Genomic DNA, 15,220 nt, shown 5'->3' with positions numbered 1-15,220 from the left:
GCGGATTGAACATAAATGAAACCACATTAAATTCTAGAATATGGTCACCAGAACCACAGGCCATTGGCTGTCTTGTGTGTAAAAAACCTGCTGCAGGTTAAGGACTTTGAAAACCATTTGTTTAAATTAATTGAATTAATGGTTGGGCTTGATGACCTTGAAGGTCTTTTCTAACCTAAGTGATTTTGTGATTCTGTAAATTGATTTAAAAAAACCTCCATGTGGATGCAGATATTCGCTCTCTAGTGTGTTAAATACTTACCACACAACATCTGCAGAAACACAGAATATATGCAAGTGTTGCTGGTACAGTCTCATCTTGTGTACTACTTCTGGATTCAGATCTTTTGAGTTCAGTTTTAATTAACATGAGGACAAAATCTAGAAGTTCTGAGGGATTAGTATTGATGCTTACCTATTAAAAATTGAAGCAGAAACAGACCCAGCAACTAACTGCACTGAACTGCATCTCTGCAACTTCGACTAGGGAACAATGTGTGAGATGTCATTTTGTGCTTCTGCTAAATCCACAATCCCCAGTACTTGTCTTTGAGAGTGATTTTCTGTGTGGGTGGTCACTAGTGATCCTGGTTAGCTCTAGTAGTTAGTCATTCCTCACAGTCTGGAGAATTAGGCACACCAGAAGTTTGTTAGTGTAGAATTAAATGAGATGCAGCTCTGCTGGTTTCTGTATGCTTTTCTTGACTGTTTCATCCATAATGTGGATGGGATGTTATGGGTTGATACCTCTGAGCTGCCAGAAAGCTGCAAGAGCTTGTCTGCTGTTTCAAACAGCTGATGTCTAGTTACTGTTATGTTGATCAAATGGGTGGTGCTGTTGAGTAGCCTTTTTTGTTTGGTTGAGTTTTTTGGATTTTGTTTTTCTCATCCTCATATTCCATGTTTTTTGTGACTTACCATATGTTCCTAGTGGATTATAACATAAACATTAAACGTTTTTTTCTTAGGTTGTCTATGCTGGCACCAATCTTGGATGTTTTGTGATTCGTAGTCATATTCATTACACTGTTTGAGAAACTTTGCACGTTCCTTTTCCAAGCTATAGCTTGAGATCCATGTAGAATAGATGTAGATGCTTTGGAGAAGCATGTGTAAGTACTTCCTCTTAGAGTATTAACTGATGTGTGAGGCATTCCAGTGCTACACAGCACCCTGCAGTGAAAAAATATTTTTTATCTTTTCCTTTTGCCTTTTGCTCCTGCAATCCCATGTCATCTTTTGTGCCAGGAACACGCCATGTATGCTGTGCACCTCGACCAGTCCTGACTATCTTTTCCAATTTGCTTTTCCATAGCTCCCCAGCACTTTGATTAAATACTCAGCATTTCTGTCTCAGTACAGAAGCAGTTGTGCTGGCTGTAAAAGGTCTTCAGTAGGAACAATCCAGTGCTGTGTGATTTGATCACTATTGGTATCCTGCTGGCATGATAGAGGATGGTACGGCTCTGCAATGTGGACCTGAAGATATCTAGTGGCTCAGGGGCAGGCAAAAATAAAACCAATTGCTGTTCACTGTGGTGTTGCATTTTTCTCCTTCCCAGTGGAGGTCAGCTACTGTATTCCTGAGAGCCTGGTGAGGCCTCTGCAGAGGAAAATTCAACAGGCAATCTGGGTAATCTGTGTTTGGGGGAACAGGCCTTGAGGCAGAGTCACAGGAACCTCTTGTCGTGGGTCAGAGCCCATGGTGCTGGGCAGTGTATGGGCAGAATGAGATGAAACTGTTTCAGAGGATGCATTTATGAAATCAAAGAAATAGAAGTGTGTTTTGCTTGTGTGGTTGGTATGATGAAGGTCACTTTTAGCTCCTTAGCAATTAACAAGCTAGCTCTTGAAGAAGTAACAGCCTTCTTCCAGTTATTGTGGTAAAGGAAAGTAACTTTTAGAGTTTAAACTTCTAAATGATTAAGTTTGTGGACCTGAAAAGGAACATCCTTCTGTATGTGACATGTAGTGTAGGGTTTTGTGGAGTAGTGTAGGCCAGCAGGTTAAATGTCCTTTGGCAGAATACGTGATCTGCAAGTCTCTTTTTAAGAGTTTGTTGATATTTTCTGTATGTAGTGTCCAGGGAAGGAAAGGAATGTTTACTGTTTAGATACATTTTAAGGTATTACTCAGCAGGGCTGTGGGGGGCAGTCACCCCTACAGCTGGTGTTGTCACTGCTCTTTTCTCTGGCAGTGACTTCTTTTGCCAGATATGTAGATGCTGAGTTTTTGCAGCTTGTTGCTGGAGACCAGCTGGTTTTTCCTGTAGGACCACTCTAGAGCTGAGCACACTGGATGTTTCTGAGCACCAAAGAGAGGGTGTGAATACTGTAAGTGAAGTAGCAGAGGTGGTGGCAGCAATGAGAACGTAGTAACGTGGGTTAGAAACTGAAATACAAGCCTACTGTGAACACAGAGTATGTACATACTGTTTTTTTATTTTATAATGACATTCATGCTAGCTAGACTAGAAGCCACAGGAGTATTTCCCTTTGTGTCATGGGTGGGCTCCCAAAACCAGTGGAGAGAAGGGAGGACACAGCAACACAGAGATAAACTGGGAGTGGAGGAAAACTGGGAAGGGGGGCAGGGTAAGAGAAGTAGACAAAAAAAGTATCACTGTGGACATTTCAGAGAAGGGAAACTGAATGTGACAACTGAGAATATCTGCTATTAGAGGTGAAAAGAAAAAAAAAATAGAACAACTGCTCTGCTGACCTGCTTCTAGCTGCCAACTCTTTCATGGTTTGAGTACTTTGGCAGCCTCTGCCCTGGCAGTTGTTCATCTACACATCTATGCAGGGGGACATCTCTACTCCTTCAGACTTGTAACCTGTGTAGGAAAACATCTTTCCCAAAAGCCTGGGTAGCCATTTTCCTGCTCTTTCTATTCTTCTTGATGGTTAATAAGAGAATTCTGTCTGGCCAAGATACAGTAAATACCAGCATTCCTTGTTCTGCTGTTGTTCATTTGAGCAAAATCAAAATAAAAAGCATGTGTGGTGAACCTGCAACGTTACAATATGAAACTGTGTCACCATTTTCAGTAAGTCACTTGTTTTCCTGTGTCCTGCTGTACTTTCTGTTTCTGACTTTGAAGTGGTGAACTTTTGGGCTGACACGGAACTGACTTGACTGCCAAGCAGCATGTAGGGAGTGGGTGGGTCTTATTCCCTCTTCCTGTTTGTTTGTTTGTTTTCCTTCCAATTTGTAAGATTACAATAAAATAACAGGAAGAAGTGAATGAATCTACTGGGAATGAGTCAAGCTGTGGTGAAAAATCTGAGAGCAGAGGTATACCAGGTTTATTCCATACTGTTACTAAAATTGTTTTCCTTTTTCCTTGAAGGTGAAAAGAAGAAGGTATCAGAATAGGAGTTTTTAACTTCAGCTGCTTAGATCTTAATTCTAGCAATTAAACCACGACACAAACCAGTACTATGACTATAACTGAGATAGTGATTTAATGGCGCTTTTTTTTTTTCTTCTTTATTTTTTTCTTCCACAGGCTGAACTCACAGGCATCAAATGGCGTAGGTACAATTTTGAAGGTCATGGGGACTGTGGCCCTATCATTTCAGCCCCAGCCCAGGATGATCCAATCCTGCTCAGCTTCATCCGCTGCTTGCAGGCCAACCTGCTCTGTGTGTGGCGCCGCGACGTCAAACCGGATTGTAAGGAGCTGTGGATTTTCTGGTGGGGAGATGAGCCAAACCTTGTAGATGTGATACATCGTGAGCTGCACAGTAAGTTACTCTCTTCCTTTGTTTCTTGATTTATTATTATTACTATTGTATCTTTTTTCCCAGTGAAAAAAAGAATTTATCATTGAGAGCTCTAACTCGCTACCAGATGTGATTCTTGTTGTGATTTTGTGTTTTAAGACCTAAAGGGAAAAAAGCAGGTAGTAAATTGGACTTCTCTGCTGCAAGTGATCTGCAGATAAAGTGTGAAATAAAACTTGTGCTGAACTTAGGAGTCCTCTATCCAATGTCATTACTTGGATTTTTGTGAAACCTCAGATGCACTGCAAAATAAGAGTAAATTCTAGTGTAAAGGATAAAAATAAAACATAAAATTCTGGTATATGGTAATAGGTGGTGGAATAAAACTACTATACTAGGGAGTCAGGTAAACTCCATGGCAGCACAGGTAAATTTTCAGTCAGAACTTGCCACATTGGTCACCCACAAGATTTGAGCATAAATGGTGGGAAGTTGCAACAAGTGATTGTGATACAAGGAGGGAAGGGGAAGGTAGAACAAAGGTGGCAATGAGAAGTTCATGTGATGGTAAGATTTGTGCAACTTGCATTGTCCTCAGTGTGTACAGAATGTGTAGCCTTAGGAGGACAGAACAAAACTAACTTATTTGTCGTGATCCTCTGGTCTTGACTATATCCACTGTATATTAATTTGTTTTCACTGGTGAGTTGTGGCTATGAGTAGACCTAGTTTGCCTGAAAATTTGAACTTTTCAAAGGTGTTTTATTAGACTGTATGAGGAGATGCCTCTCTTTCACCTTTGTGTCTTGATTGGAAACAATGGAAGGCCACCAGTCCTGGAATAATAATAGTAATTGAAAAAAAAGAAGCCCTCTCAAGCGAAAAATAAGGATCAGTTCCTTGGTCTTTTTCAGTCAATTATCACCCTGGTACCTTTTAGTCTTTCAGAAGACTTGGTGATAAAATCTGTATGTCTGTTCAAACACACAGAATGCTGTAGTTGTCAAGTGTGCTTTAGTTGTCCCTTACCTGCACACTGTTGCTGCACACTGTTATGATCCTGGTTCATGCTAGGTTCATTTTCTTCCTCATTATCCTGTACTAACCACCGACCTTCAGAGGGTTACAAACTTCATACTTTTATGAATACCAGATTGTTTATTTGGTAATATAGCCTGTGAAATCACAGATATGAAATCCTCTGTATCTTTAGGCATATTTCATGCAGGTAGCTATGTGATCATGTATAATTAAAGAGATGGCTCAGAAGTGCTGCATGAAGCCATTCCACTGACATGAATTTTTTATGAGGCACCTGTTTTGAATGAAGGCATGGGTAATATTTCTACTTACCCAGCAAAGCTTTAATAATATATGCTTTTCTCTTTGTGAAATACAGTTTATTTAATATTTCAAATGCAGCATATGGGACTTAAGTGTCTTTTTATTTGAGGGGAGTCGCAGGTGATAGCTTCTGTTTCTGTTGAAAATGGATGTAGCTTGTTTATATCTAACCTCTTGTTTACATCACTATAACGCTCCTTCCAGTGATCATGGTATGGTGAAGCATCTAAATGCAGGATTAGCTGAACCTGCTCAACTGTAATATGGAACAGGGTATGGCAAAGAGAGAAGACCATCACTTTGACACATTTTTTTGCCTGGTCCAAAATTTTATGAGGTGTCTAGGCTGGAGCCTTCAGCACAATACTTCTGTATTGAATTTATGAAAATTGTCTGCAAGAGCTCTGTTTTTCAAGTGTCAACAGCAGCAGTAGCACACTGATAAAAACCAGTCTGAGCACAGTGTTTCACAACACTGCAATAAGCTGTACTGAAAAGAAGTGTCTACCCTGGGACAATATGATGTGATCACGAGGAGTGATCCTTACTTCCAGTGCTCCCTCTCTCACAATAGAATAAAAAGGTCTGAAGAGGGATGTGAAGGGATGGAAAGTTCAGTTTGGAGCACTCTGTGTAACTCATTTAGGGGAGTGAAGTATGTGGGAATTGAAAGAAGAAGAAAAATGCTCCTGCTGTGTCAGAGCCCTGCAGGAATTTGGAAGGACTCAGCTACTCTGCTTCTTTCCAGTGCAGGTTTCGAAGTTCGTTGTAATGCATGTGAATTGTAAACTGATAGGTTTACTTGTTCTATGTTAAAATCATGTTGAAATCCTTGCAGTGACTTCTCAGATGGTATTTGAAAGTGAGGTAACTGTCAAAGTGGTATCAGTTTTACTGCTGATAGAGCTGTCCTGCTCTCTTCAGTAGTTTTTTAGAGTTCAAACATGTTGGTATTGTCAAAATATTGAACGTCGCATTCTACCAGAATGAGGCATTTATGTACATGGATTCCTTGAAGTATGACAGAGGACACTGGGCTCAGTGTTTTGTGCAGCAGCAAGGCAGAAAAAAGGTTATTTTGCTTTTCATTGCATAAGCAGACTACAGTACTGAGACATTTGATAGTTGAAATTATTATATTGAGTTTATGTGCTCTTGAAGATAAAAGCCTGCTTTGCATGTCAGCATGTAAACAGAAAATAGGTAAGTAACTGAAGGAGAGGAGCTGACTTGCTTGTCAGTTGAGCCACCGTAGCATGTTGTCTGCTTTGGTATAACCTAGTCATGACATAAATAGCACAGGCTTAAAATGTTGTTTGTATGGGTTGGATTGTCACTGTACTCAGTAACTTAATGTTCAACGACCAGAGCTTTGGTTTTGTGTTGTTCTTGCACCTTTATGAGCACAAGTCCCAGAAATCTGACACTGCCAATCCCAGAGGAAGACCAGAGTCTGTCTGAAATGTTTTCGTCTTTACCAGTCCTCATTTTTGGGATGTGTGAGCTTTAGGAAATAAATAACGAATCCTTCCCAATTGTGAAGTTGCTTACAAAGTTTTTGATTTTTTTTTCCTGCCTGGGACTTGTGCTTTAAAAGTGACATTCTCATTACAGTATTAAAAAATTAGTGGCAATCTATATGTAAGTCTTTATGTTCGTTCAAGTCTAAATTAGAGTTACTGATTTTTCTGAATAGAAGTGACTCACATAATGTTGTGTGACATTTAGGACTTTCCTTAAATGAGAAGCTCAGACTGAGACTTTTCTTGCAGAAACATTTTTTAAAGTTTTGTATATGAACTGTGTGGGTTGCCTTGTCTTTATAACATTCAAGAGAGATGATTTTGTAAATAACAATCTGCCTTTAAGAAAAGAATTTCAAATAGTCGGAGAGAAAACAACTTAGTAGTTACAAACAGGAGGTACGAGGAATTGTTGATTATGTAGTAGCTTTCCAAAGCCCTGTAGATAATTAAATGCTGTCAGGGGAGATTAAGTAAAAACAATTATTTGCAGAACAGCTACAGATCAGTTAAGTAGTTAGATTAGCTAGACAGCTGTGAATTGCATAGGTGTGTGTCTGACACACTCCTACACTTCTTTCTCCTGGTGTTTATTATGATTGGGATTTAAATCTGAAGAAAGTACATCCTTCTTCTGTCCCAAGTGAAAGGAGGTAATTGGTATGGGGTCACTGAGTGGGAGAAAAAATGGAGTGGTTTTACAAGTTTGAAAAAGTTGGGAGTGTTTTAGTTTGTGGAAGTTTTTTCTCAAGGAGAAAAGCTATTTATTACTGCTCTGTTACTGCCTGAAGAAGCTTGGCAGGTGCTACAGATGCTGTGCCTTTTCCTATAAAACAATTTTTTGTAAGTTCTACAGAAGAAATGGAAGGGAGAGGAGGTAGTATCTTACTGTTGGCAGGATTTTTGACAGGGAAGTTGTAGATTTGCAAGTTGCAGTGATCTCATTTGCATTTGGTGACCAAGTACCATCTGGAGCATTGCAGGGAATTGAAACGCGACTTGTGTATTTTTTTCTTTTCTTCCAGCCCATCTTGTACCCTGTGCATTCTGTGCAGATTATAAGCAGGTGATAACTGTTCCTTAGTTGCCTTCTTGGCTTTTGCAAAGAATCCTTATGTATGATGTTTTAAGCAACCTTTTTGTCAGTCAGTTTTGTCTTTAAACTTATGATCTGCCCACTGATTTTATGGATGTATTTGGCTTTGCCCCTTGCATCTGGGGTACAGAATACTTGAATTCTCAGGAGGAATGCAGGGATTATGGTGGTGGTTTAGGCTGGTTTGCCTAATATCACTGATTCTGGTAGGTGTTTGGGATTGCCATTGTATGTGTTTCTCTGTGAAGTTATGATGGCAAAAGAAAGGAATATGAGGAACTTGGGGAACCAGTGACAAACCTGGACACCCATCTGGTTGTGGTTGGCCTAAGTAGAGCCTGGCACAGCAGAGGAAACCCAGAGTGGTGACATGTGCTACTTCATCGTGCAGCTTCAAAATAGAAGCTTAACAGTGTAAAGTGCCTTGAGAGAAAATAAATACAGTTTTAGCATTTTGCTACTCTTGGGACAGTCATCCTTCAAGTGTTGGTAAAGTTGCAGTTAAGTCATGATTGTCTCTCGTTTAAAATTCACTTAAAGATTTTTTTCCAGTTAAGTAAATCAGATTGACAGTTCTTTCCTGCAAACCTTTTGTTGTGGGGGGAAGAGCTTATTTAGGCAAGATGGTTATGTATGATGTCACTGTTTTTCTGCACGTTTCATTCTTTTGTTTTATGTATTTGTTTTTATGTATCATCTGCAGTATTGCAACATTAACTGCAGGAGATACTTCCTCAAAAAAAGATACTTGTGACTTTGTAGTATATTGGATGTAGAACATCTGGATTTTGATGGAAGCTCTTATGAAAAATAGTTTATCTTATATTAATTAGGTCAATCTTTCCTGAATGTTTGTTGTTCAGGATAATAATAGCTTGGTAGGTTTAAAAATGTAGGTAAAATGTGATCTGGGACAGGAAAAACATGGAGCTTCAGTTAATGAATTCTTGGCATAGTGGGCTGAAGCAGTTGTGATCCCTGTGAGCTGATGGAGGGAGAAAAAAGGTGGCTGGAGGGAAGGCTCTTTCTGCAAAGCATCTAGACCATATAGTTGTGACCCAGACTTAATTTCTGCTATTCATTTTCTACCTGTAAGTGGCTGGTGGGTAGATTTTCATGTATAGGAAAAACGGAGCACACCAGCTATGGTATAAAGGATGTTTCCTCAGAAGAACAACTTGCCAGAGCTCAGTTAGGTGTTTTTATTACAGCTATCTGGGGTCCTTGGTACTCACTTATTAAGTTCCAGATTTTGAAGTTTACTTTATCAGTTAAGTCTTCTAAATGAAGTAACTGTTTCACCTGTAAAAGTTAGATAGTGTTTTTCCGTGTTTATTAGGACTTAAAAGAAAAAAAATGGAATACTTGTATTTTTAAAGAAAGGAAGTTCTTTTTTTGTCAGTTCCACTATTGTGAAAGAGGATAAAGGAGTGAAAAATCTCCTTTGCTTTCTGTTTAAAGTAGTCTATTTCAGATTCTTTGAAGCTGCTGTGCTTGATTTGCTGTAGTTGTAAGGACTTGGAAACTCTTCTGGGAGGTAGGAAGTATGTTCCTAGCTGGTATGTAGCAAGATATATTAATTATTGGATAAGATGATGTTCCTGGCTGTCAAAACATATTTTAAGTGTGTGAAGCAATGCGGAAAATGAAGAATAAGCACCCCTTGCTGTGAAATGGGTATACAAATTAAGAGTCTTGCTTTTAATGAAAGTGCTCTTAAATCTTTCATGCTCTTCTAAGGATATGAAAGTAGGAAAGAAGGGAGTGTTTGCTACTGAAATGGCATTATGGCCAGCTTTGATACTGAAATTGCAAGGAGGTTATCTCCTTGCTCCCTGCTTCAGTAGGCTTAGTGGAGGGGTGTGCAAGCACGAGTGTGTATGAAACTGATTTGTTTTATATTCTCCAGAATCCATAAAACCCCTAACTATTGTCATGCTCAGGATTATTTAGAATGGAACCAGCTAATCTAGGGAAAGGAGTTTCTGAACAAGGAATAAAATGAATCTTGTAGGAGCTGAAATGGAAGTATTTTTGTAGGCTTTCCGTTTCAAAAGAAGCCAGGAATATCAAGCAGCTAAGTACCACTTATTACTAATTCGAAGTTAAATCTGAAAATGGTTAATTGCCGGTTCTTGAGTTAAGAGTGGAATTAGCAAGTAGGTTCATATGACAGAGACTTTATTGGAATATTAAGTTATTGAAAAGTGTGCTTCTGGGTTGATTACTTGAAATAAGACAAGTCATTTGCATTCTTTTAATTGCCTCGCATAGATTCTTTCCAAAGACATGAAAACATAGTTAAACTTCTACTATCTTTTTGAAAGACGAGAAGATTGAAAAGTGAATTCATACTTTTTCAGCTTACGGAATTGTTCTGTGACCCTTAGATTTGACACTGTTAATTGGTGTCCGGTGATTGCCAGTTGAAGTTTAGCTTAGACAAAATAAACTTTTTCTTTTAAGGAGGCATATTAAATGAGGTTATTATGCCATCATTTGGGATTAAGGAATTGCTTCATGGGAAAATGCCAACTCCTTTTATACACATGCAGTTGACAAGAGCCTTATTGTGTCTGGGCAAGATGTCTTCATTTTATGTTGTTTTCTTTTCAAAATAAATGATCTTCCCACCACCACAGCTTCTTCCCTTTTTTTTTTAACTTTAAATGCAGTTGATGGTTGTAGGCAAGGAGGGTATGAGTTGTTTAAAGCAAAAATAATTCCAGTTGGATGGTCTCTTTTAGATGTCAGATTGCCCTCAACTTTTCCTTAATTCTTCTTTTCCTCTCAGCATTAGCAGTGAATCTCAGTGCTCAGAGTGGTATCAAATGGATACATATGGCATTCCTGAATTCATTATCAATTCCAGGCAGTAATCTACCATTCTAACATGCTGCCTTTTATCCCTTTTTACTGTCTGTGATATCAAAGTCTAAAAGGTAGCACAAAAATGTCAAATCATGTGTAAGATACCCTAATTTATTTATTTTTTTTCTTGTTTTCTTTCCACTCTCCCAAGAATTAATATTTTAAATCTTTCAATATTTGGGAATTTGGAGGTTTCACAGTTAACTGCAACAAAGAACCTTCTGAAACAGTTTGTAGGAAAGACACTGGTGGAAGGTAAAGCCAAGAAATTTTCTAGTAAACACCATAATTTTTCCTTTTAATCTTACTGTTTTCAAAATACAAGCTTAGTTTAATTGAAATAGTTGAAATGTTGAGTAATTAGTCTCTCAAGTTTTATTTGCCACACAATAGTTATTGTTTTTCTGTTGTGTTTTTGTGGAAAAATGGGGTTGGCATTCATTGTGAAACATTAATAGCTTCATTTTCATGGTTCTTGGGCAGAACTGTTTCAGTGAGCCTAGACTTTATGACAAACCATATACATTTAAGGGTGGAATAGAATTGATGCTCCAAATGTGCACAGAAAGGGCTAGAAATCAGAAACAAGATGATATTAGGTCAGAATCCTTTTCAAATAAAAGCTCGAGTGAGGTATTACTAATGAATTGGAGAGAACTATTGTATAAAATGTGCTTGAAATGAACTGGAGTGTTGAGACCAAACTGAAGTCCAACTTTTGAATGTAAATAAAATTGATGTGTTTCCACAGGCAACTCAGTGAACCACGTAATTATGTTTTTTCCATGAAAAATTAGACATTACACTGCAGCTGCAGCAGAAAAGTATGTAAAGGATTTATATTCTAGTTATATGAAAATTAAACAATCATTAAAGGATTGTCTTTTTAAAAGTGCTGCTTGAGGGGGAGAAAATGAAAAAATCCAATCAGTAGAATTTATTTTCCAGCAATGTGTTGGGCAATATCATCCACAGGAGTTGATGTTTTTTGCTCCAGGGAATCTTTTTTTTTTTTTCCCAGTGAAATGAACTCACTTAACTGTGTGAAGTAAATCTAAGTTAGCTTGAAGTGAAATCTGCATTAATAGAGCTCATTACTGATGTTTGTGTTTTCATGTACTGAGTAATCCTAAGAACACAGAGTAAGCTCCAGTGGTAAATTTCATCTTTAAAAATAGATGAAATGCCACCTTCAAAAAAATGAATAATAACAAATTTGCATAAAATTTCATTTTGGTCCTGCCATGTTTAGAATAATTAATGAACTTCTAGTGACATACACGCACTGCTGCATTGCAAATAGGAAATGTGACTTTTCTGAAGCTAATCCTGAAGTTAAGAGGGGCATATTGTCCATTACATAGAAGTTACTTTATTTAAAGTCCTTTTTAGAGGTCTAAATCTTGATACAAAATTCTTGTACCCCAGTTCTGAGACTGGTTTCATTTCAAGTGGCCTTAATTATACATGTGCACTCACTTCTCCAAGGATTTCCCAGCAATGTCTATTAGGAGCACACTGAATACCAAGGAACATGCAGGAGTGGCAGTTGTGAGATATGGTATGTGGTGCAGTGTCAGTGATCAGCCTTGAACTGAGCAGCACTGGGGCACATGGGGAATGGGGCTTTTGAAACACGATGTCTGTTTCCTAGTGTTTACTTGCAAATACAGGTCGTATAAAATGGCATTTACAAAACAGTATATGCCAGAAATATGCCAACAAAGAAGTATTATTGGTAGAATGAAGAGGAGGAGCAAGTGCAGGATGATTGAGCTGCAGTGTGTAGAACAGCTGTAGAAGGAGATTGGATTCCTACCTTTGCCCTTTGGCCATGGGAGTTGAGGGTTTCAACAGGAAAAGGGTGGAGTTTTGCTGTTAAATATTAGTTACTTATTTAAAAAAAACCAAGCAACTGTGTGTTGCAGTCACTCCTAATGACAATTACAACTTCCAGTGAAACAGTGTTAAATTGATTTTGCAATAGTTAACATTGGTGTAGTCTGAAGGAAAAGTGCACCAGAGGACAGGCACGTTGCAGAAATGGTTTGCTATTCCTGTTACTCCAAACCACACTAATTTTTTTCATTCTCAATTGAGCAGCCCAGGCATTCTTGCTTAAAAGACCTTTGCAGGCCTTATTTCTGTTTCTACTGGTTTGATATTTGCTAGTCTTTTCCTGGATTTTTCACAAAGTCCTGGACCGTTTTTTTGCTTTGGAATCATCAGTGGAACAAAGGGGTCAAATGGAAATTTGGATAAGAAATTGATGGGTCAGTAGTAAACAAAGAAGCAGGCAAAGTTAGCATCTCAAACCTCTGGAGAAATTTAATGTGAAGTTTCAATATTAAGGAGTGTATATTGATAAACTTGGTCTCAGAAAGAAGAACAGAAGGTGTCAGACATGGCAGTTTCTAAGCAGAACTCCAAGAAATACATCTATCTTTTTGTGTTTTCAAGGAAGCATTTATTTTCTCTTAATTGACTTGTTCCATGACATTCTAGTTGCTCTGTCTTTTGTGAAATGTAACTAATACCATTTTTACAGCCAAGGGAAACTTCAAATAATAGGTGATGAAAGTGTCATTGCACATTGTTTTTTTATTTGCATGGCTTCAAGAAATTCATATGTATTCTTTAATGTTCTCTTAAGAGATGGGAAGTACAAAAAATATTATTGTGTCTCCAGGGGGAACAGGAGGGCTTATAGTTTGAAGTGTTTATGATACTGGAGAGCTGGTTATCCAATTGGGGAATGGAAATTAAATCTCTTGGCCCCTTCTGAGTTCAATAAAATTTATTCTATGCAATATTTTGAAATGTACATCAAAAAAATTGACTGGAATCTGTTCTGTAAGGCAAACAAGGGGAAGCGTGTGGGTTTTTTGTCTCCCCTGTATTCAGAGGATGCTATCATGGTAATCAGAGGTGGTTATAAAGCAAGTATGGCTTCTCTATTTCATTGATGTTCTCTACTCTGCTGTGATGTTGGATTGTGTTGGGTTGGGATAGAAGGATGAAAAGCTTAACTGAAAATCCTACTCTTTCCAATGATATTCCTGAACGTGCCTGGAAATCCTGCTGCCTTAAAAGGCTGCTTATCAAGAGGAATGTGTCTTTCTAACAAAAGTTTTACAGTTTTACTTTAATATGAAATTGGCTTATTGAAAGATAAAATTTTATTTTTATTTAACACTAGCATTATCTTTTGAATGACTTATAAATAACTGATGGATTCTGTTGGTGTCCTTAGGAGCCCTCAGTTGGTAGACTAATTCTGGTTTTCTTTTAAAAGCAAAATACAATTTTTCCTTGCTGCAACACACCAAGAGCAACAATGGAAACACAAGGGGTTTGCATTGCTGCAGTAGAAGTAGATGCAGCTAATTCAACACTTGGAAAGCAAAGGTGGTTCTTTCCTTGTTGGTTTCAGCAATAAGTGGAAAGAATATATATGCTGTAACTTTATAACTGTTAATGTGGACAGTTCTCTCTCTTTTATTCTAAGCCACTTCAGAATAAATTAAAAAAAAAAAAGGAAGACTGATAAGCTTTTGCCTCCTGGGACAAGGAAGTGTAGTTCAGTTTTGGGCCTTTGTGCCATTTCACCTCTGTGCTGTGTAATGCACTGAATGTCACCCTAAGCTTCTCATGAGGAACCATGTCTCTTTATGTAGGTTGCAGTTTATTGAAGTATTATGGTGTGTATATAGAAACTATGTATTTTGGGGATGAATTGCTGTAATTCAGCCAAGTGAGAAAGGATTGAGATAAGTCAAAAGCTGGGCTATTCAATAGGAGACACTAAAAATGTGGAGTGGTATCCTGAAGTAATGTCAGGATTGTTCCTTCTTTTCTGCTGGCTTGTTGGTACTTCCAGTTGAGATAAAGTCCTCTGATTGTCTTGTCTTAGACTGCACAAACTCAGAGCTGGAGTTTACACCCAGAAGAGTGTTACAGTCCAAATGGAGGAATTCCCTTTCTCGTTCTTTGGGAAATTATTTGTTCAGGTGCTAATAAGCAGATGAGGTGAAGTGGAAAGCAATAAACAACAGCATGTTCCGTGGATGTCTCTGGAGGTGCGCTGTACCTGGAGAAGCTATCCATTGATGCATGTAAGTTCTAGACAGAGATCCACTTTCCCAGTTGTATGTGGAATTATTACTCTTTCCCCCCATTTCTTTGTGCATTTTTCTTAAACTAAACAAGATAGAAGTAAGCATTATTACTTGAGTTACTACTTTTGCTCTCAACTGCAGTTAAGGGAAGGAGAGCAGGAAGAAAAACGTTTTGCCCCCGAGACTGTTACTGCTCAGTTTCAAAAGAAATACACCAAGATACTCAAATTCCTGACATCTCCCTTTCTGATAGAGGAGTTTTTCAGTAAGCCCACAAGATGTAATTGGTGAGCAGTGCACAGGAGCACTCTGTGCTCCTGGTGCATCCTGTCCCAGACAGCTGTCCAAACATGGTGCTGTTCAGGGGTGCTCAGCTTTTAGTGTGTCTGATCCTGGGTTTTAGCAGCTTCTCAAATTCAAGTGCTCAGATTGTTGTATTAATAACCTAAGCAAAATACCATAATGCTTATATATACATTATGTGTGTGTATATATATATAAAAAACCCAATACTAGCTTTGAGAGAAGTAACTTATGCAT

At 38.3% G+C, this 15,220-nt stretch overlaps 1 protein-coding gene across 1 annotated transcript in view; it reads left to right on the top strand.

The window, feature by feature from the left end:
* The first annotated feature begins 814 nt into the window (after nucleotides 1-814).
* MED13L (mediator complex subunit 13-like) overlaps nucleotides 815-15,220 on the top strand; it is a 173,535-nt gene continuing 159,129 nt past the window's right edge. Inside the window, 2 exon segments of the mRNA XM_009995682.1 lie at nucleotides 815-859; nucleotides 3,512-3,749. Coding sequence (XP_009993984.1) covers nucleotides 815-859; nucleotides 3,512-3,749 — 283 coding nt within the window.

Source organism: Chaetura pelagica, unplaced genomic scaffold (genome assembly GCF_000747805.2).
Source record: "Chaetura pelagica isolate M959 unplaced genomic scaffold, ChaPel_1.0 scaffold254, whole genome shotgun sequence".
Taxonomy (NCBI): domain Eukaryota; kingdom Metazoa; phylum Chordata; class Aves; order Apodiformes; family Apodidae; genus Chaetura; species Chaetura pelagica.
This window is presented reverse-complemented; position numbering and strand designations above follow the sequence as displayed.